This window comes from Hyalella azteca, unplaced genomic scaffold (genome assembly GCF_000764305.2).
Source record: "Hyalella azteca isolate HAZT.00-mixed unplaced genomic scaffold, Hazt_2.0.2 contig2483, whole genome shotgun sequence".
In the NCBI taxonomy this organism is placed as follows: domain Eukaryota; kingdom Metazoa; phylum Arthropoda; class Malacostraca; order Amphipoda; family Hyalellidae; genus Hyalella; species Hyalella azteca.
Genome location: NW_025932756.1, coordinates 464,977 through 485,475, shown reverse-complemented (window position 1 = coordinate 485,475; position 20,499 = coordinate 464,977). Strand labels below are relative to the sequence as shown.

The 20,499-nt window shown below is 38.7% G+C and overlaps 2 protein-coding genes across 2 annotated transcripts; both read left to right on the top strand.

The window, feature by feature from the left end:
- The first annotated feature begins 1,574 nt into the window (after nucleotides 1–1,574).
- On the top strand, nucleotides 1,575–3,568 carry LOC108671262. The gene is made up of 2 exons (XM_018158760.2): nucleotides 1,575–1,600; nucleotides 2,601–3,568. Exons 1-2 carry the CDS (start codon nucleotides 1,589–1,591, stop codon nucleotides 3,012–3,014), a joined length of 426 nt encoding a protein of 141 aa, XP_018014249.1. The 5' UTR covers nucleotides 1,575–1,588; the 3' UTR covers nucleotides 3,015–3,568.
- A 5,448-nt stretch (nucleotides 3,569–9,016) lies between these two features.
- LOC108671277 (malate dehydrogenase, cytoplasmic) lies at nucleotides 9,017–20,102 on the top strand. The gene is made up of 7 exons (XM_018158779.2): nucleotides 9,017–9,194; nucleotides 14,206–14,401; nucleotides 15,037–15,173; nucleotides 15,409–15,564; nucleotides 16,012–16,182; nucleotides 16,747–16,971; nucleotides 17,277–20,102. Exons 1-7 carry the CDS (start codon nucleotides 9,192–9,194, stop codon nucleotides 17,379–17,381), a joined length of 993 nt encoding a protein of 330 aa, XP_018014268.1. The 5' UTR covers nucleotides 9,017–9,191; the 3' UTR covers nucleotides 17,382–20,102.
- The last annotated feature ends 397 nt before the right edge of the window (nucleotides 20,103–20,499 follow it).

Sequence of the window (20,499 nt, the reverse complement as noted above, 5' to 3'; positions counted from 1 at the left end):
TATTCTGCCTCAATTTACATGCCGTTATAGTAATATATAATTTGGGCAAATTATAAAAAATTGGTCTATTAATATCGTTATGGACTGCTCACAGAACATGAGCTAAATTTCATGTGTATGAGTATACAGAACTTATGAGCATGCAGAACACGAGGTTAAATTCATGAGGATGCAAAACTATGAGTATAGATAAGGTTAAGTTTATGAGCATACAGAACTCAAGAACATAAACTTAAGGTTAAGGCTACCTATATAACGTTGCGTGAAGAAAAAGTGAAATAATTGCGAAGGCAACAGAACTTGACTTTTATGGCTTTATAATGCATCGCAGAAAAGATGTTTAAAAAGTTGTGTTTGTCAATCATACTTATGATGAGTTATGAGCTACAAATTTTCACATGCTAGAATATGTTTGAGTGTTAAGATTTTCATGGGCGCTCACATTCTAAACGCTTCCATTATTTGCCCACTTATGGCAGTAAACATCATTATTATTATCACTTGCTTAGTCGCATAACGCAACCATCTCGTGCTGGTGATCTTATCTCGATTTTCTCTCAAGTATTTGGTAGTTAGTGCAATAGAGTCACAACAACTTAGTCGAATATCTTGCCCATTGATGAAGTGTGTCGGTATTTATCCTCCGCGTATAAGGTAAAAATGTTGCTCTCTCAGAAACCGTTTAATTACGCGCCTTAATAATTCCCTAAAAGAAGGCCACGACGAAATAAGTTTACATTCAACATATATTAAGTGCCGCGTAACGAAAGCCGTGAAATTGGAATGAATGTACTTTTGAAACTTAAAACAAGTAAAGGGTGAAATCTAAGCAAAGTGGCCTGGGATTGATTATTTCTTTCATTTGAGAATTACATTAATTCCCATCAGGTCATCCAGAACTCTGCCATCCCGAATCATGTTAGAAATATTGAAACTAAATAAATACCATAATCAAAAGTAAGGAAAGTTCACATCCACTCTCAGTAGGTAACTTTCATTCAAATGATATCCTGACAAAAACAATGGCAAAATATATGAAAGATTAAGAACTTTGAACTGTGATTTAAAAATTTTCAGGATATTTGGATATTTTTAATTATCAGATCAAGTCGAATTCTCAAAGTTTAGAAGAATCACAACAAAGTCGACTGTGATAAATGATAGGGCTTATTCCAAAAATAAATCATACGAACCATGAACTTATAGTCATTATTGAGTAGCATCACTCTGGATGATGTCTAAAATTTAATCGTTGAATACAGCAGATTCGAGTTCGGTTGATACAATTCTTTGAAGGCTAATTTCCAAACAGGATTTTAAAATTTAAATCGTGTATTGTCGTGTATAATCGTGTATAATTTAAATCGTGTATATTGGAAAATCTGAGACGTACTGTTTTTTATGAATATTTTTACGTGAAATCTGTCTTTAGAAATGGCAGCTCTTTCTCAAGAAGTTGACCTGGATTCTGGATGAATTACAGTGGCAAGTCAGCCAGAGATGAATAGAAATTAAGCTTTCTCCGATTCCTTAAGAAGGTTGGAACCCAGGCTGATGACATTTACTCTCGGTCACTTCCCAACGCAGCATGTGGAAACAAGTGAGTTAATCTGTTTCAAGTCAGATCAGTGTCAGAATCCATGGAGAAATGTAATGGCAATGCTGATAAATAAACTAGTATATAAGCATGATATTATTTGGAGGGCTAATATAAATACTTTGTGCTTCATATTGCTCATGCAATTGAAAGGGTATTTAGCAACATGGGTGTGTAATACATTTTTGAGGGTCTGCTTTTTCTGAACTATAGCTTGTATGTTAAGAATTTTACATGAGAGTTTTTTTGAAGGGTTTTCTAATTAAGAGCTCATTGATCTGTATTTGCAAACCCTGTATATTATACAATGCAACGAAGTATATTGCTCTCCGGAAAGATATTGATTCACGCACGCTTCCACGGGATTCGTGCGATGTTGATGTAAGTTCATAGATGAATAATGTAGAATATGCTTTTTCCCAACAATGCTAGCTTACATTCTACACTTCCATTTCTTTGTAATATGTGTAGATTGATATATTATCAATGAGCAAATTCACTCCTTAACTGTGGATTCTGTCCCAAAAAAATGGGCTCGCTTGCGCTCGCTCTTGCCTAATTATCAGATTTTATATACTCTCTTTAATTTGATAACATATCTCTTTATAGGTTTATTTATCCCTTCACATCTAGTCTCATCGCTCATGTATAAGTTCGAAATAGTTAGCCAACTAAAACACTACATGGGCGGCATGCGGTCAGCATCAGAATGGACCAGGGAAGAAGAGGTGGTCAGATGATGTCAGTGGCTGTGCATCTTGATGAGGTGCAGCGATGCTCACTTGTATACGAACCTCTTTCAGGCAGCACCGGATTTTTAGAGCAGCAATTCACATTTCCCACAATAAGGCAATTTTGGAAGCTACAGCTTTCGTACTTTCAATACATCGATCACACAATTTACTCGACGAAACATAAAATAACAGCCTTCGTTTGTCTTAGCCATAAATATTAGCCGTTTTTAATTGATTTGATCGCTATTAATGTTAAATTTCTTTCGCAGTTGATCTTTGTGGTCGGAACCTGCTGTTTATTGGCAGGAGGTCGCGTCATACCGGAGGACGAGTTACGAAAACCCAGGGAGCCTTCTAACCGCCAGGGCAGAATTTTGCCGTTGCCGATTTTTGACAACTCTCCTGCGGAATGGCCAAGTCCATTTCAAGTAGACTTCCCTGTTTTGTCAGTTCCCAACCCATTGATCCCTGAATTACATGGTCTTTTCCCCAATTTCCCTCTTCCCTTTTCCATATTGCTCCGGCCAATTCCCGGCATCTCTGGAGGCTCAGTCTTCAATAAAGATACCCTCATCACTCTCAACCAGGCAGCTAACGGAAATGCTACTCTCGGTTATTATCTCTATAATCCCTTCTTTAATAATGTTCCAGTTGTAGACATCTTATCAGGCAAAAGACGTTGAATGAACGTTGAAATAAACATTGCTAGGTTGAATCAACGTTGATTAAATGTTGTTTCAGCATTTAGTGCCCGAAGGGATATGTAAAAAATCGCTCGAAAAGTGATTATAATAATTATAAATGATACATAACATAATGTTGCCGATGCAACATTATGTTATGTGTTTGATCAAGTCTAATGTGCTCATCGTTTTGTATGAGACAACTCTTGTGACAACTCCGAATCGCGAGTTAAATGCTATACATTATCAAGTGAGCTTATCATTTTATCTCCAAAATTCGGCAGAAAACATACAAAGCGCTCTTCAGAAGATTCTGATAGTCCTCATAGTGGGGCATAAAATTCATAACTTGTTAGAAGTTTAAATTACGACATTCTGCATTATTAAATTTTACATGTTTAATTTTTTCGCCTGGAAAAAAATGGAGGCAATAATTGAAACAACTACAAGTCGTTTTTTATTGTTTTAATGTTAAGGGTTTGCAGCTTTTGTCATCTTGATTAAAATATTATTCGGCAAAAGTGTTCTGCGTAAAACAATGGCTATAGATTAAACGTGTTCTTAATTTTCCTTTTTTTTTGCTTTCTCAAAACAGTTTTATCGTAATCTAATTATAAGCACAGAGAATTTTTCCAATTCACCGAAAAACTGAAATGAAGAACCGGGCATGCTTGCAAATAAGTCGGCTAGGAATCGTGATCGAGGCCCGTGATACAGTAAATTCTTATAAGCACAGTAAGTAGAGATAAGATAGCGTAATTATATACTAAAAATAACATACACGAGCGATTGGTGAACGTATAAGTTCACGCATATGGAGTTCGAGTGCACTATGACAAATGACTAAAATGCAGTCGAGTGCAGGTAATAATTTGTGTGAATCATCTAAATTATCGCCAAACTGATTATGTTTGACTGAGATCAGAGTTATATATGAAAACCCAAGATGAACATTTCAATTCGTAACAAGACTGCATGTTAAGGGTGTGATACCTTAGCTTACCAAGAGCCCTGGCACATGAGTAGAAAACAATGACTACACATGCAAACAAAATTGATAATGAAATGTTCCTTCAAATAAAAATGTCAACACAATATTCTTCGAATACTCCATGAAGTACGTGTTCAGTCGGTCAGTTTCTGATCGTGCTCTCGTACTCTTTGTACGATGAGCTGCTTCGATTGTTGTTTGGATCAGTGGTGTAGGTATTCAAATAAAATGCGTTTTTCAAGAGAAATGTCGGCGTAGCCAGCAGCCATAGCAATGCCACAGCTATATCATAGCCATATCATTGCCCTATCACAGCCATATCATTGTTATATCATATAGCCAGAGCTGGGCAGCGCTACTTTGAAATGTAGCGGCCGCTACCGCTACCGCTACTGAAAATGTAGCCATGTAGCGTTACTACTGTCCACTTCTGGTAACAACTAACATGCTGACACTAGTAACAGGCTGAGGTTGACAACATTACACCAAAATCTTTCGTACAGTTTTATTCTGTAATTTATATTATGTATGTATCATGCTGGTTTTTAAATAATATTTAATACTATTAAGTGAAATCTAAAGGCTTTATCAATAAATGTAGCGGTAGCGCTGTAGCGGCAAAACCTCGTATCACTACTTAAATATGTAGCGGGCGCCACCGCTACTTCTACAATTGCTTAAATGTAGCGCCGCTGCCGCTACCGCTACTGAAAATGTAGCGGCCGCTACATATAGCGCGCTACTGCCCACCTCTAGCATAGCCATATCATTGCTATATCATAGCTATGATTTGGGAGTTTATGTTGACAAGGAGCTGAAATTTTCCAAGCATGTTGAAATGCAAGCTAATAAATCCAACAAACTGCTTGAAGTGATCAGACGCTCTTACGAGTTCCTAGCTGCAGAAACGATGAAGCAGTTGTTTGTTGCTGTCGTGCGCCCGAAGCTTGTGAACGCCGTGTGGTCACCGAGGCTTGATAAGGACAAAAATTTGATACAGAGTGTTCATTTACGTGCAACAAGGATAATTCCAGGCTTGAAGAGCAAGTCCTATGAAGAAAGATTATGAAGCTTCCAAGTCTCTGTTATCGACGTCTGCGTGGGGACCTCATTGAAGTATACAAGTATACTCATGGTTTATACAAGGTCCCAGAAGGATTACTAGAATTTGGAACAAGAATTATCACCAGGGGGCATGGCCATAAACTAAAAAACTGCGTTGCAACTCATCCACGCGACAACATTTCTTCACGCTTCGAATCACCGACATGTGGAACAGCCTTCCCGATTACATCGTTGACGCTCCGAGTATAAACGCGTTCAAGAACAAACTAGGTAATGATATGAAAAAATAAATGTTCAGACTTGAAATGCCTAGCACCATGTGGGGGTTAAGCACCCGACCACGTCTAATAATTATTTGATTCCTATCAGGGGATATTGAAGCCAAGGTAACTAGAGTTATTTCAATAAGACAGACTGAATAATTGCTGAGGGGCGGCTTGGTGTAATTGATCGGTTAATTACACAACATTAATAATTAATACTTTATTTGATTAAGCTCATGTGACCTGCTCGATGATGATGATCTCGGAGGAATTGGGAGACCAAGCCAGTAGTGAAGACGAGGTGCTTGACTCGGCGAGATACGCGTTGTTGCGTGGTGAACAGTGACACAAGTGGTGCGTGATGAGACGTGATGTGACGTGACGCTGTCGTGGTGATGTTACACAGGCAGCACTGAACGTCGTTGCACAGGCATAAGATGAGTGTCGTTACACAGACACGAGAAGAGTCGTTACGCAGACACGCGAAGAGTCGTTACACAGACACGCGAAGAGTCGTTACACAGACACGAGATGAGCGTCGTTACTCAGACATGAGATGAGTCGTTACACAGACACGAGATGAGCGTCGTTACACAGACATGCGAAGAGTCGTTACACAGACACGAGATGAGCGTCGTTACTCAGACATGAGATGAGTCGTTACACAGACACGAGATGAGCGTCGTTACACAGACACGAGATGTTGAGTTTACGCGTTGCAGAGGCAGGAATGATTCGTGATCGCCGATATGAGATCACTGCGAAACAGAACTACGTTAGTTTACAATTCACGACACGATTTGATGAGTGAGCAAGTTATCACGTGAGCTTAAGGCGTGGCCAAATCGATTGTCACAGAACCTTGCAATGTCTCTAAATTTATCTATTACGGCTATTGGGCTACACTGCACTAAGCACAAATGAAAACAAGAGCTATCCTTAAGGCACGATTTCTAAGTTAGGGAGCTTATCAGAAGGTGTAAGCAGTGCGGCGGCAGGAAAAAAATAAGCTCGAAGCGTGGGAGGAAGCTAGAAAGAGAGGGGCAGGGACTTAGTGGAAGGGAAATGTTGCCTGCCAACGGAAGCGAGTTTTAATAATTATAATAATAATAATATTATAATAGCGGTTTCAGCGTTTAGTAGGCCGTAGGCCTGTCGCCGATTCTCAACATCGCAGAACATTCACAGCTTGTTGCGGTCTCGAACTCGCAACTCACTGCTACAATTCTGCTGTGCTTAATCGCCCGGCCTCCTTGCCGATTCTGACCAGAAACTGGCGCACAGAGCTGGGATCGAACCCGCGCCTCTCTGCGTCAACCTTGGTACTCTGAACTTTAACCACTGGGCCACCCTGCCCAGTGAGTTTTCTCTGGACAATTCTTATAGATATAGTAAATATGATAAACATAAAATTATTTCTATGTAGCGAGACCCGCTACAACCAAATCGATCCCGGTGGAAGTCGAGTAGCAATTTCAAATTATCGTCAGTCTTGAAAAGATCCAGTCAAATGACATGCTTTTGGATCTTCTGTGAACAAGTCACAAAAAGTACAAGGATCGGCGACAGGCCACATCAGGCCTACTCGATCTTCAGCGCCGACATCACTATGTTATGCCATATCATACCTTTGTCATACCTATGCCGGAGCAATATCATAGCTATATCATAGCCATGTCATACCTATATCATAGCCTCATCATAGCTATATCATGGCCATGTCATAGCTTTATAATAGCCATAACATTGCTATATCATAGCCATGTCATACCTATATCATAGCCATATCACACCTATATCATAGCTATCATAGCCATGTCATAGCCTAGTCATAGCCTCATAGGGCAGTATAACCGCCATGTCATAACCCAATCATAGTTATGTCATTGCCATTCCATAGCTAAAGTATGTCATTGCTACCATGGTTGAATTAATATAAGGTTGACCCACGGCGATGACGATTTTTCGCCGTTCTGCGGGGAGCGCATCTCATGAGTGACGTCACTGTAGGCACAAAATGTAAATAGTGTAGATCAATGCACTGTTTTCATGTCATTTTTGAAAGCATCTAAAAAATGATTGGCCTCCTCAAAATGGCCCATGAAAATTTATTTACTGCATACAACTAGTCATATTTTAAGCAAAACCGGTTTTACAAATCAGTTTGACGTCACGAGGTGACGTCACAGGAGCCAATGTGAGAATAGCCAAAGTGACGTCACAGTTGGAATAACAAATGACATTCGCAAGGCCCAGCTGCACCAGGTAAAACCTTGTGTAAGTTCAACCACAAAAAAGTGACCTTATTAAAATGGCCAAAAAAATTTATTTACTGCAACTATTCTTATTTTAAGCAAAACAGGTGTTACAAATCAATTTGAATCACAGGATGACGTCACAAGGTGACGTCACAACGACCAAGGTAACATCACGAATAACAAATGACATACACAAATCGCAGCTGCGCGTGGGTCAACCTTGTATTAGTTCAACCATGATTGCTACTATGTCATAGCTTTATACCTATATCATTGCTATGTCTAAATGCAGTCATCGCCAGGACTAAAACCGATTCGACACTTCAGCGAACTCGCGTGCGAACTCGCCTGCGAGCTCGAACTTCATTTTCAACTGTGGCACTCATAACTCCTTCAATTATGAACGGATTTTATTCAAATTTGAAATATAAGTAGATAATATCAGTACGCTGCGGAGGGTATTTTTTTCAATTTTTTTCATCAATAATTTTCTTTTTAATACGGAAAACCTAACTTAATTTTCAACTGTGGCACGCATAACTCCGTCAATAATGGACGGATTTTCTTCAAATTTAAAATATAAGTAGATAATATCNAGAAGCCTCGTACCATAACCTTGTTGATATATTCCAATGATAAACAGAAGCCTCATACCGTAACCTTGTTGATATATTCCAATGATAAACAGAAGCCTCATACCGTAACCTTGTTGATATACTGTCTCTTATACACATCTAGATGTGTATAAGAGACAGGTATCACACTAAATGAACCTGTTCCTGACTTGACCCAACCTCAGTGGGGGGGAATCACACTAACCGAACCTGTTCCTCACTTGACCAAACCCCAGTGGGGGGATTAAGTATTGCAATTCATGATTATCTCAACAAAACATATTAGTCGCACTAGGTATTCATGAACACTAAGGTGCAACACATATCTGCGAGTTAATTGTTAAAGTCAACACATCGCATGATGTTTGACTACACACATCGCATGATCATTCCATAAAATATAGACTATTTCCACATAAATGGACAATTTAACATATGTTCTCTATAATGCCTGGACAATAACCCTGAAGTGAAGTCGATCCATGCACTCACAATTTGTAATTTATTGGGCGCTGATGTGGTTTTATTCAATTATAGAGTGTCCACTGTATTACTATGAATGAAATTAACATGTGTTTATATGTCACTTTCATGGTTTAATTAAGCAAAAAGTGTCGATCCATGTCTATGTGTCGCTCCGAGCCTCCGAAGCGTGTTAGGGGACGCAGTATAGACCCCTGCATAGCCCTTGCCCACAATTCAATATCTATTCCTTTCTGCTCGTAATCACGCTAGAGGGCATATTAGCCGGTGTGATTAAGTGCCTAAAGCCATAGGTGCCATTTCCTTGGGCTATGCAGGGGTCTATACTGCGTTTCAATTAGACAAGTCCAGTAAAACAGCGCCATCTATTGACGAATATAGTAATGAAATGAAAACGTTTTTCCTTTCAAACTCTGTGTCCTAGAAAACGAAACCGGCTGTTAGCTGATTGTCAAGCCACAAGTGCGTGTTAGATCCTTACTATCTTAGTTAGCTAATCGAAAATGGTGAGATAATTGCATTAATTTTTTTAACCTTATAGTTAGCTGAGATCTAAACTTTATGTTATTCATAATGATACTTTTTGTTTTGGAATTTACTAAATTATCTCAATTTTTCACCTTGTAACTTGAAAATTTCTCCTTAGGCCAAAACTTCCCCTCAAAAAGCATGCAACTCCCAAGTTCAATTTGTGGTCAATATTGAAATTTTTCTTATAGAGCCAAAAAGAAAAGTAATACAGTTGGCCTTGGGGACTGGGCTACTATCACTCTATCAGTGCCACTAATGCTGCTGCAGGTGGCGCAGCACTAACATTGCAGTTTCCAAAAGAAATCCTCGATTTTATATAAAAAACTGTTTGTCCACAGTCCACTACTGTTGGTCTGTCAAATGGGATAATAAGGGATGGGTGTTGGGTGGGGTATATAAATTGGGACAGTCATCCCACATTTCATAGAAATCTTGTGGCAGCTAAACTAATCAAAATATTGCAATACTAAAAATTGTGTTGTAAAGTTCAACAATTTTACAATCTATATGTACATAATGTACCTAGTACAGTCACTACAGTGGTTCCCAAAGTGGGTGATATTGCCCCCCTGGGGGCAGTGGAAAGATCTTTGGGGGCCTCTGGAAAGATCTGTGTTTAACCTTTCTCTTTCAAAATTGCAGCATATTAAATATAAAGAAAGAGGCGATTGTTTTTATATGTGTCTGTTACCTGGGGGGCGCTAGAGATTCACTGGGGAGCCAAGGGGGGCGCCAGCCAGAAAAAGTTTAGGAACCACTGACCTAGTAGGCTAGTATGTAGGCTAGCACTAAGCAAGTCAAGTCGTACATTTATTACTTCTAAAATATCTCTAAAAAAAAGTGTGATAAGCAAAGAGGGAGATTTTGGAAAAGTACCTAGCTTATAGTGGCAAAGCAGAGAGTTTTTTAGACTCTTTCTCAAGTTCATTTTTGAGTCCTAGGCTATAAGTAGATAAGCAAAGTATCATGGATACCAGCATTATCATACCGTAAAATGGGGTAACTTAGACCGGCCACCGGCGGGGTAACAGAGTCTTAGACCACTTTTCGTTTTTTTAACAAAAACCCCCAAAACTCGAAAACTATTTGACATAGAAAAATTTTGTCAATGGGCATTAAAAGCCTAATACTGAGGCTACATAACACAATAGAAAGATTTAAAAAGTTTGCATATCTAATAGGTTAAAAAATTAAAAATGTGACCCATGAAAAAAAGCTATTATTTAAAGCCTGTCAGAGTACCCCCTCCAATTTTTTTATTTTTTGGTTAAATAACTCCAGGTTTTGACGCATTGTAGTAGAACTCTTCTAGTTATGCAAATGACAAATTTTAGGAAAGTGTCATAATTTGCAAATGGAGGTTGCTGCCCCCAAATGGGGTAACTTAGACCACCTAATGTCAGCCCTGACGGGGTAACATAGACTGGCTTGGATGATAATATAAAATTACCATATATAACATATTTTATGTTTGACAGCCTATTTATGTTTTTTCTTTATGTTTCACTCTACAGAGTCTTATATATGGTAATTTTAACTTAATTTCCAAGCCAGTCAATATTACCCCATCAGGGCTGCCATTAGGTAGTCACATTTCCCTCATTATGGGACGGCGCCCCCCATTTGCAAACTATGACACTTTCCTCAAGTTTGTCATTTGCATATGTAACTAGAAGAGTTCTACTACAATGCACCAAAACCTGGAGTTATTTTACCAAAAAATATAATTGATTTTACCACCCGGTCTAAGATACCCCAAGAGCTGGGGTAACAAAGACCATCACTTTTTTTTAAATTACATAAAGACTATGAGAGGCAGGAGCCAGCAATTTATGGTGAGTGAAGCTAGAGTATAGACCTGTATTTTGCATGTTTCAATTCAAGTTTAATTTAGCTAGTAAAAAATGGCTTCATTTGCAAAAAAAGTGGTCTAAGTTACCCCATTTTACAGTACATAAGAAGTTGGTTTAAATCTTGAGTAAATGAGGAAATTAAAAATGAACTGATTCTAAAAAATCTCTGGTTTGTCACTATGATTATCATACTTAAGAAATTGGTTTAAATCTTGAGTAAATGAGGAAATTAAAAATGAACTGATTCTAAAAAATCTCTGGTTTGTCACTATGCCTAGCTAGTAGGTACCTCTGCTAAGGGGGATGCATGCCAGAGGCCAGCATTGCCCAAGACCAGCATATCTTTCATCCTCCTTTCCGTGCGTAAGCCTGCTAAAGAGCAGAGTAGACTAAGGGATTATATGTTGAAAGCCAAAGGTACAAATCCCCTTCATGGAAATTAACCAGCGAGCTAATTGGAAGTAAGCCACCAATACAACCGCTCTACGCCGTATTCAAAACTGCCCAACAGCTCTATCCCATGCCGTCTAACCTCATGATTTTTGATAAGCTACTCCCTACACCATACCGCTGTTGATACACAGCCAGCACTCCAGCCCGTCTGTTCGTCACAGCTTTTTTCCCCCAGCATAATTCTACCTCCATGCCTCCATCTCCCCGCTTTTTTTACCCCAACTGCCGGACGGCTTTTCTTAGTTTCTGCTCACTTGACTGCATTACGCTATGAGAAGAGAATCTATACAAATTGTAACCTAACCTAATTCAGATAAGCATCAAAGGTCTGTGAAAAGAGCCTCCAGTTAGCCATGCAATAATGGTGGAGAGTTGGAGTATGTGTGGGGGAAGAAGATGCTGGGGCATACTAAGGCAGGGAAACAGTGATGCAGGGTTAACGTCTTGCGGAGTAAATAAGGTGATGACGCATTACCATTTGGTACAGTTCACATTTGCGTCAATGCAGTGTGGTCAGCGGACACTTAGGATAACAGCATGTGTAAGAAGTGATGGTATGGGTTACGAAGCATTGCAGAACAATGTATTGACTGTTGACAATGTAGAGTAGCAGCTTGTGTGCTGAAGCAGTGTTGGTTTAAAGTTTGTGTGGTAAAATAGGTCAATTGACTACAGCTGCTTACGTGCCAGGATGACAATATCTATAGCATTTAGATGGTTGATGTTGGCTTCAGGGCTGATTTGAGCGTTAATTTGCTGGTCTATGGCTGCACACCCTGCAAAGGTCTAGACAAAAAAATATTCCCCAAATTCAAAAATTTTACTTGCATGAAAGTTGCACATGGGTGTTGGCTTAAAAATTTGATTGATAGAATTTTTGTATCTCACTAAAAAAATGGCAGCCATTTCTACAAGACAAAGTAATATTGAGGGACACCCCCTGGGCCTGGGGTAATTAGGGTCCTAAGATTAAAGGTTAAGGGACACTCCTAAAAATTAATTTACAGTAGATCCTTGATTAGCCAAGGCTCCATTTAACAAAGAAATCAATTAACAACAAAAATTTTTGATTACATTTACTTTGCTTGCAGGTCACACTGTCACAGCTCACTGACAATGCTCAGGCTCAGCAAAAAAAATTCTACCATGAAAATTTTACTAATAACAAAAATTAATGCTTCATTGGGCTTTATAAAATTCCTGCATAGAATGTCACAATCATAGATAGAATTGTGCACCTGTCAATTTAGAATGAAAAGTAATTAACTTGAACTACCTACCATTGTTTCTCCAAAAAAATATGGTAGTTGTCACTAAAATATTCCTTTCTATTTTAGGTATGTTTTTCACAATCTTTTTTCATAGTGAATTCACTTGACATAGTAATTAAATGGTGTGAAATTAGGTACAAGCTGGAAGCTGCCCTGTAAGCTTAGAGATACATATAAAATGCCATAAGGCTGCTGATATGAAGCTGGCAGTGAACAAGGTCATTGTAAATGCTCAATGGCATGTACATGGAGATGGTAATATCACATCAATAATATGGTACCTAATGAAGTAATGTTCAATCTTGAGCAAATGGAAGTTCTGGCAGTGATTTGCAAAAAATTGTTATTATTTGGGACACAACCATTTGTCCGGTGTCACTCTGGCATCTCATTATAATAAATATAATTATATTATATTATTAGACATATGAAATTGGGGATATAATTTTCACTTTACCTGGTAGAGATTGATGGGGAAAGTGCTAGCAAAACCTTGTTTATGGGCAGAAGCTGATGGCTATATAAGGGATTGAAACCTTAGGAAGAACTAAAAATTGACCAACATGTGTAAATTCCCCATTACCAAAGGGAAAATTAGACAAAATCGTACTGTGAATGTCATGCAAATGTCTGTGCTTGCAGTTAGTTAAATCCATTACTATGACAGCTCAGGGGGTCTTCTTACTTCTTCTGCTCATTAGAATCCCTCGTGATTTTGCCGTTTTAGGGGCAATTTTCCTGAGTGCGTCACAACAGAGCTCACAGTGCCTAAAGGAGGGTTTCAGTTATGGGGTTAAGCTTTCATGTAGGCAGTATTCCTTGCATTTTTCTTCTCCGTCTCTCTTGTGCGGGGGGGCGTAGTCCCTTGTTAACAACCTCTTGTACGAGTCTTTGTTTTTTTTCACTTGTCCCTCCTTGTCACTTTGCCTCATTCAGATGCTATTACTACTTCTTTCAAGTCAGCTTCAGTATGCTGGACAATTGAGACCTCCAACCATTTTTGTTCTGTTTGCCTTGACTTCTGGTGCATGATAGCTAAATAGCTGTAGTGCTAGTGAATATGTGGCCACAAAGCTTAAGTAACCCCCCATTACTGTGGCCGTTGCATAATTTAATTATAAAAAAATAGGAGGCACTATTTTTTCCTGAAATTTTGAAGATTGCCTGTAACAGGATTTTGTAGGTTGGCTGAATGGTCTATCTGGAATTTTGGGCAGGTATTCTAGATGAGCTGTGGGTACAGATGATCATTTCATGGATTATTTTTAAAATTGTGGCAAAATGATATTTTTTTATGAAATTGAAATTGTATGTGAGCATGAGCAACATGTACCAGCAATATTTTATTTCTTGACCACTGTATTGCTTATTGAGTGACGCTATTATGCTAATCTTTATAATGTGTGCAGGCATCCCCTGTGAAAGTATGTGTGACTGGTGCTGCCGGTCAGATTGGCTACTCTCTGGTGTACATGATTGGCTCTGGTGCTGTTTTTGGCCCCAACACGCCTGTCTCTCTTCACCTCCTTGACATCCCACCCATGATGGGGGCACTTGAAGGTGTCTGCATGGAGATAGCCGACTGTGCTCTACCATGTGTCAGAGGTGAATATTAAATATACTTGTATCACAATTAGGTACCTCGTGTAGAGTAAGAAAATGGTTTGAAGCCTTGCTTTGAAGTTAGTTTACATAATGTTCTACTGTATAAAAGTTATTTTTTACCTTTATAGTGCAGGCCTCTCAAAAAAGTGTTGATTTGAGTTCAAAAGAACTTGCCCAATATAAAATTGAATAAACATGTATAACTTGGTCCCCTAAGTTGCTCTAGTCATTCAGGACCAATTGCAATGACATGAAATAAAAAAATGACCATCAGATATTTCCTTCAAATAACATCCATTTTATGATTTTTGCAATTTCATAGAAATTCTTGGGCATTTTTTTGCAATTTTTGTCACATTATTACTAGAGAAAACAACTTCCAATGTTTTCTGTAATTAATTTATGTTAGCTCTTCCTAAGCTTTATGATTACTATAAATTTCCAATTTGGCATTAATTTATTTTACAAACTTATTTCTCAAAGTGAAACAAGTACATGGTTGTAAATAGTTTGCACCTAAAAGCATATGTATACTCAAGAATACACCAGCCTACCAGGTGAACATTTTGGAATTTTTTAATTCTACTGCAGGGTTTTTCTTGTTGTTTTACTTCAACTTTTTCCTTCTTATATAGACGTTGTTCCTACTGCTGACCCTGCTGTGGCATTCAATGACATTGATGCTGCCTTCTTGGTGGGAGCAATGCCTCGCAAAGAAGGCATGGAGCGAAAGGATCTGCTGGCAGCTAATGTGAAGATCTTCAAAGTTCAGGTTAATTCTCAATTAATTTAGTGGCTTCTTATTTACTCAAGCATGGTTAACTGAGATATAAAATTCTCATCAAAGCCTTTATCTCCTCATTTTTGAGTTTATTAGATGATAGACTTAACAGAAAATCTTGTTGTACGAGATCTTTTACCTATTGTGGAAATATTACAGCAGTCATTACATTTGAAACACGTCTGCAACCTCTGTTGATATTTGACCACTTCTGATGAATACGCAGGGAGAAGCGCTGGACAAATATGCCAAGAAGAGTGTTAAAGTTTTGGTTGTGGGTAATCCAGCCAACACCAATGCCCTCATTTGCTCCCAGTATGCACCCACGATCCCTAAAGAGAATTTCTCTGCAATGACCAGACTGGATCAAAACCGGGCCCAGGTATGCCTTCTCATCACTATGAGAGATTTATATATCCCATTAAATGTCCAATTAATGAATGTAATATTTGTTGATGGTTCATTACATGCAGTTACATTTTATCTTTGATTAATGTGTCGTTTTCTCATGAGATTGACTGCCAAATCTAAGCTTTATAGCATCTTTAAATTACGATGACTTCAAACATTTCAGTCGGTTTAGTTAATTTTCATGGCATGTGTGAATAACCACCATTCATTTCCATCGAAATAAAATTTCTGATTCAAATTGAAAATGAAAGTCTTCTACTACTATTGCACTTGGTTTAATATTTATTATGTTTAATGGTACCAGTTTCTTGCAGTTGATTGCTTTCATGGGTAAATCTCACTTCAAATGCTACTTGCAGGGGAAATTGTGATGCACTCTTCATGCCTGCCGTGATTGCTAATTCTGAATACACCTCAGGCTCAGATAGCGGCGCGCCTGGGCGTGCCAGTAGCGGAGGTGAAGAACTGCATCATCTGGGGTAACCATTCGTCCACGCAGTTCCCGGACGTTCGCCACGCCACCGTCAACGGCAAGCCTGTTTACGAGGCGGTCAATGATGACGCCTGGCTCATGGGAGACTTTATCTCTGTATGTTATTGACTTGCTATGTGAGGGAAGTTCTGGCACTAAAAATTTATATTCATGAAGCTTCTGAAATTGCTGTGAGGATCCACGAGCAATTCTAAGAAGATTACTAAAAGAAATATGTGTAAAAACCAAGTGTACATTTTTGCGCACATAGTTTGTTATGGCCAATATAATTGATTGATGTAATTTTTTATTGGATTACATGTTCACTTTTCATCACGATGATATAATTGATGTGATTGTTAATCCTTGACCTTGTAAATGGATAATCTTGATTAACAATGGTTTGTACTTGCAAATTTCACCATCAAAAATTTTGGGTTTTTTCTAGATACCAATTTGAAACGCAAAAAATGGTTGTAATTAGCAAAATATTGCGTGCTCGTTGTCTTTTAAGAGCCAATATTCTAATACTTCTTTTGAGGCAGGGTTGCTTCCTCTGATGAATTATGTTCTCGCCAATGACGCCAAATTTATCCATCAATGCTTTTTAGTATTGATGTGTACTTAATTCAAATCGTTAACTTGTGGCCAAGGATAATGTGTCTCCAACATCACTGACAGACGGTGCAGAAGCGCGGCGGTGCCGTCATCGCTGCCCGCAAGCTGTCATCAGCGATGTCGGCGGCCAAGGCGGCCTGTGACCACATGAGCTCTTGGTGGAATGGCACTCCCGACGGCCAGTTCGTCAGCATGGGTGTCTTCAGCGATGGTTCTTACGACACTGCGCCCGGAGTCATGTTCTCGTTCCCTGTCCACATCAAAGATCGCAAATGGTCTATCGTGCAGGTGAGGAAATATAAGAATGATCGATTGACCATTCAATGTTTCATATACTGCAATTTAATTTAATATACAAGACAATGGCCTCATTTGTATTATACCCTGAAGATCGATTTTCAAATTTAAAAAAAACTCCCAATCAAGAAGCTTTCAAAGTGAAACTGTATTATAAAATATTTGTGTAGTTTTAAGCTAATAAACAGTGATATCAAATTTTTATGCTACTAATATGAAAGTCATATTGCCATAAATTGAACAGGTAAAACTTTCACTAGTTTTTGCTAGTATAACCCATAACCCGAACATTGCAGGGTCTTCCCATTGATGACTTTGCGAAGGGGAAGCTTGAAGCTACCGGCAAGGAGCTGTGCGAGGAACGTGACGACGCCATGTCGGTGTGTGCCGCTGCTCAATAGGATGACGAAGCAGCTGTTTCTAAACTCTGAAATTCATCACTGCTGGTCATTGAAATTTACCATGGTGCATATCTCTCCTAGCCAGCAGCTCTTATTCAATTATACTACTTCCTGCTTGAAGCATACAGCCAGGGCTCACGCCTACACATCTTTAGTCTTAAATTCGATCATCACCTCTGAATCTAAAGATAAATTCCCATCCATCTGTTCTCGGGAACCATGCCAACAATGAAGCTGCGGACAACATATGCACAGAGTTTCTGTTGAACTACCCCAGAAGTGTTCGTTTTGTGAATGACCTTGTCGGTAATAAATGGGCATCTTGTGCAAGGCTGAGTCAATGGAGCAGCGTAAAAATGACACTAAAATTGAGAAAACTTTAAATTTTCACTGGCAATTACAACCTTGTCTTGCCAGGTTTCCGTTTGGATCCTTCCGTCTTTTTTAAAGCAGAATAGGACCACACGTGGCAATTTTTTGCGCTCATGGATGATTCCATGCTGCCGCGTTGTTAGCCATGTTTTTTAACAGCACAATTTTTCTTGGTTTTTGCTAATCTTTTTGGAGATGCTTGTCTTCAGTTATCTCCTGCCTTGTAACCCATGCGCGCCTACACCCACTCAAACGCTGCCTCGGAGTGGTGCTTTCGAAGCTGGCTACCTTATAAACTTCTTAAGAGCAATCAGTATATTAATCAAAATAGGTTCTATTGAGACATTAGACAATTTTTGAAGCGAAATGTGCAACTGCACAGAACTCATTCGCATCATTATTTCCCATGAGAAATGTTATTCGAAATAGATCGTCAATAAATTATAATTTTAAATAGCTTTTAAAATGTTTTGTGAAAGGATGGCACTAGTAAGATTCCATTTCATCATCGTTGATGTATGAATTTATGCAAATTTAATGCTGAAGATGATACACCTGCAGTAATAACGTCTCCCTATAATAACTCCGATTATACTCATTGCATTACGTCTCAATCATTGTGATTGACTCGTATAAAAAAATTGTACATCAAACGAACGATCAAATTTTAAACTCCTTTTTAGCAAATTTTGTCTAGCAATTAGATACATCCTTTATTAATATACAGCTTATTGCAAACCTCTGCTCAGCCCCTTGTTCTGTTCATCATGATTTATGTTAAACCCAAGTTTGGCTAAATGCTTCGAAACTCGTAGTTTTAAGGGCTTTTTCTTTATTGAAGTCCCTGCCTTATTCACTGTTAGAGTAGTGCTATGTTGAGTAGCTGATAGTAGCACGTTGCTATCCAGAAGAATTGCAAATTTTGTTCGTAGATGCTTGTACATAGTTAAATGAAACAAACTTGTAAGTTTAGTTGCATCGTTATACTTTTGTCAATTCTACTGATTCTGTTTAAAAATTGTACGGCACTGCACGTTTTAATAATAGCAGGCCTACGCTCAACAAAACGGCAGTCCTCGTCACTCAACCACTCGTAATTCATGCTCACCTATAAAGTTGATTCCCTTAACGGGTAAGGGTATGGTTGTTGCTTCTCTCATCTGTAAACAACCTTGATAGTTTATTGTAATTGTTAATGCAACTTCAGAGTTTAGAGTCGTAAACTTCACCGTTTGTTGAAATGTGGGAATGACTTATACATTTCCTACAAGACGTTCCTGGATTGTTGCATTCATTGCTATTTTCCTAAGAATTTGTCGTTTACTATTCATATGATTTCCTTTCTCCTACGAGAATTATATGAAGCCAAATGTAATATTCATCAATTGCAATTTTCTTTTGCTACTCTTTAGAACCAACCGCGAAAATTATGTTCTGATAAGATTTTGATATACTCTTTTGTTTTACACAAGATTCTTTTGTTCTTTTCTTTCAGACATGCTAGACATTGTTGTCTGTTTAAGCGTCATCAGTATTTTTCCTCTTGTTACTTGTTCTCCTAGTTCACAGGATAATGGGGTTTCGATTTTAGGTTACGACGTGCCTTATTACGGCTAGAAATATTCACTTTCACGAGGATTAACTTGAAGCGGCCCCTCTTGCGTTCTTCTCAGTACGATCATTAATGGCTTGCCATTAACATCCACGTTTGCAATTGAGCCTATTAACGAGGTAAGTCCTGCAATTGAATTTAAAAATCCGTCACTTCAAAATATTTATGATATTTCTATTGCATTACTTAAACGCGCGGATCGTGGCTATAAACTGAGCTACAGCAAGTTTTATGGTACAGAGGTGCGCTTCATCGTTGTGCAGCTCACCGGAATTTTAGCAACTATTGTTCATTCGCATGCATGACCTTTTAATTAATAAGCATGGGCCGTGAGTAATTTCAGTTAGTTGCCGCTCGTACAGTCGGTCGGTGAGCTTGTTTTCTTGCTGTGGGAGGTATATGCAGAGCTATCCTATGCGATTAATTTTGTGCCATTGATTATATTAGCGTTACATATTCTCTGAGCACATATAGATGCTCATTTTGCCCGAAACTGCTCATTATTGTCATGCACTTCTTTCAGTGCTATTCAGTTATTGACCACCAGTTATCCCTCTCAGTTTAGAGCAGCTGCCGAGTTCCGAAGATGTCTTTATTGCTGTAAAAATTTTATCTTCTATGTCGGCAAGTTATTTCTGTCTATGATAGGTAATGCTATCGAAATTATTCTTTTCTCGGTCCGTCTCTGGTTTATTGATTCCTTTAATAAGTTTTAAAAATATATATCTGTTCGTTTATTGCAATTATTATTTGATGTTGAAATGAAAAGCTGTTAATTGCTTAGACTTATTTGATTGCCCTGCTTACGTAACACCTTTAATGAGGCAAGAAAATAAGATTTGAGTGTGCTGTATAAAGGTAGACGCGCAATGAGTTCTGATGCTACTTTGCATTATCCAGCCGTGCAAGGCACCTGCCATGCCCATGGTGTGAATGCATCTATAATAGGAATGCATTAAAGAATACTGGACTGGCAGGTGCCTAGCAGTGTGGTGTGAATCCGGCCTTATGATCACATCCGAAGTTTTCAGGCCGTCATTCAGACGTGGTTGGTGCCTCCTGGTGCGGTTGGTCTTCGGTACTCAGACCTGGGCAGATCACTCAAGTGTCGTCTTCTCCCTGACGTGGTCTTCC